Below are 1,960 nucleotides of genomic sequence, written 5' to 3'. Positions count from 1 at the left end.
GGGCCGGCCCCGTCCCTGCCCCGGCCTCTCTGCAGGGCCCTCGAGCGGCGGCCAGACCAGCCCAAGCTCCCCGGCGGGCGGGACCCGCAGAGCCCAGCAGCAGCCGCCTGGCTGTAGGGTGGGGTTGGCGCAGGCGTGTTTGAGGTGGGTGCGCTGAGTCCCCACGTCAGCCGTGAGGGCACCTCCCCCTTGCGCTGTGTGAGCCAGAGCCAGAGCCAGAGACAGAGACAGAGAGACAGAGACAGAGCCAGAGTCAGAGAGAGACAGAGACAGAGTCAGAGAGAGACAGAGACAGAGACAGAGAGACAGAGACAGAGACAGCCAGAGACAGAGACAGACAGCCAGAGACAGAGAGACAGACAGAGACAGAGAGACAGAGACAGAGAGAGACAGACAGAGACAGTCAGAGACAGAGACAGACACAGACAGAGTCAGAGACAGAGACAGAGAGAGACAGAGACAGAGAGAGAGATAGAGCCAGAGAGACAGTCAGAGAGACAGAGACAGAGCCAGAGACAGAGAGCCAGAGACAGAGCCAGAGACAGAGAGAGACAGAGAGCCAGAGACAGAGAGAGCCAGAGCCAGAGAGAGCCAGAGAGAGATTGTGCCCCAGCCCGGCCCCTCCCCCCCCACCCCACCCAGGCCTGTGTCCCTGAGCGTCTGGCCAGGCCCGGCACCGCGCTGGAGTCCGGCTGCTGGCTCTGGGGAGCCTGAGGCTCAGTCTGGGGGTGGGGGGCTGGCACCTTCCGTGCAGGGCCTCCCTCCCTCCCTGCAGGCTGGGGGCTGAGCCCCTCACTCGCGCTGGGCAGTAACGCCGTCTCAGAAGCCATTGACCTGGGCCCGTCCAGGCCCTCACTGGCCCGTCCAGGCCGGCCCGCCGCAGGTCGCTCCAGCCACTGCCCCCGCCTCGTGACACCCCGCGTCCTGGGGGAGCAGAGCCCCCCGGGCTGGGGGCCGGCTGGGGTGCCGGGGCTGCCTTGGCGAGTGCCTGCCTGTCTCCAAGGGCAGGCTGGGGTCAGCTGGGTGCTGGGCGCCGGTGGCGGCGTTGGGGTTTGCCCCCGCAGGCGCCCCGGCCCCAGCCTGGCCCAGCGGGGTCCCCTTCGTCTGAGACTTGTGTCTGGGGCCTCTCGTCCTGGACACTGCAGCGAACACTGCCAGTGTGTGATTCCCCACAGCGCCGACCCCTCCTGCTAACGGCTGGCTTTGTTCTGCTGCTCCGGGCTCCTGGGTGTGGGCGGCGCTGGCCGGCGCCTCCCTGCTCCGTGGCGGCCACCTCTGTGTCCTTGGGCTTTGCTTCACTTTTGATTTCTCCTGGGGTCGCTGGTTGTTGGGAGCGTGTTTGTGTCAGCACAGCTGTTCGCTGTCCTCAGTCCTCGCTTCATCCCACCCGGCTGTACGGTTTCCGTCTCATGTGCTCGCACGTGCGGGCCCGGACCAAGAAGGCGCGTGTGGCCCTGTCCATCCGGCCGGCCCCTCCAGAGCCACAGTCATTTGCACAGAAAACAAAGCTCAAATGTGGGGAGCAGAGCCGCCCAGGGGCCCTGCAGGGCGCGCCTGCCAGCGGCTAGCGGCTGGGCGAGAGGAAGCGCCCCTCACCCCCACCGCACCCCACCGCACCCTCACCCCCTTCTACAGAGGCTGCTTGGAGGCCGCACATCCGTCCTCGCGGTTTGCATCTGAGAAATGGAAATTCAGAGAACTGGCCTGGGGCGACAACCAGGAGCCCTTTCTCAATAAAGAGCACCTGGTGTTGGGGTGTCGGGGTGCACTGGAGCGTGCTCGCAGTCCCAGGAAGCCTTGGGCGTGCAGGAAGCGGCTGCAGTAAGAAGCCCCCCGTCCCTCCAGAGGGCTCCTCTGCTCCGGCCCGGCCCCGGCCCCAGGGGCCCGGGCCCCCAGTCGCCCCTGGCCCCAGTCGCCCCTGGCCCCAGTCGCCCCTGGGCCCAGTCTGGAGCCCCAGCCC

General features: G+C 67.1%; 1 protein-coding gene across 1 annotated transcript in view; it reads left to right on the top strand.

The window, feature by feature from the left end:
* The window catches only part of IRX4 (iroquois homeobox 4), a 40,033-nt gene extending 38,465 nt beyond the window's left edge, over positions 1 to 1,568 (top strand). The window contains exons 6-7 of the mRNA XM_012721732.1: positions 776 to 963; positions 1,371 to 1,568. Coding sequence (XP_012577186.1) covers positions 776 to 963; positions 1,371 to 1,568 — 386 coding nt within the window. The remainder of the gene's footprint in view (positions 1 to 775; positions 964 to 1,370) is intronic.
* The last annotated feature ends 392 nt before the right edge of the window (positions 1,569 to 1,960 follow it).

The sequence above is a fragment of the Condylura cristata genome, unplaced genomic scaffold (assembly GCF_000260355.1).
Source record: "Condylura cristata isolate star-nosed mole 26May11 unplaced genomic scaffold, ConCri1.0 scaffold00007, whole genome shotgun sequence".
NCBI classification, from domain to species: domain Eukaryota; kingdom Metazoa; phylum Chordata; class Mammalia; order Eulipotyphla; family Talpidae; genus Condylura; species Condylura cristata.
The sequence above is the reverse complement of the archived record's forward strand: the minus strand, read 5'-3'. Positions and strand labels throughout refer to the sequence as shown.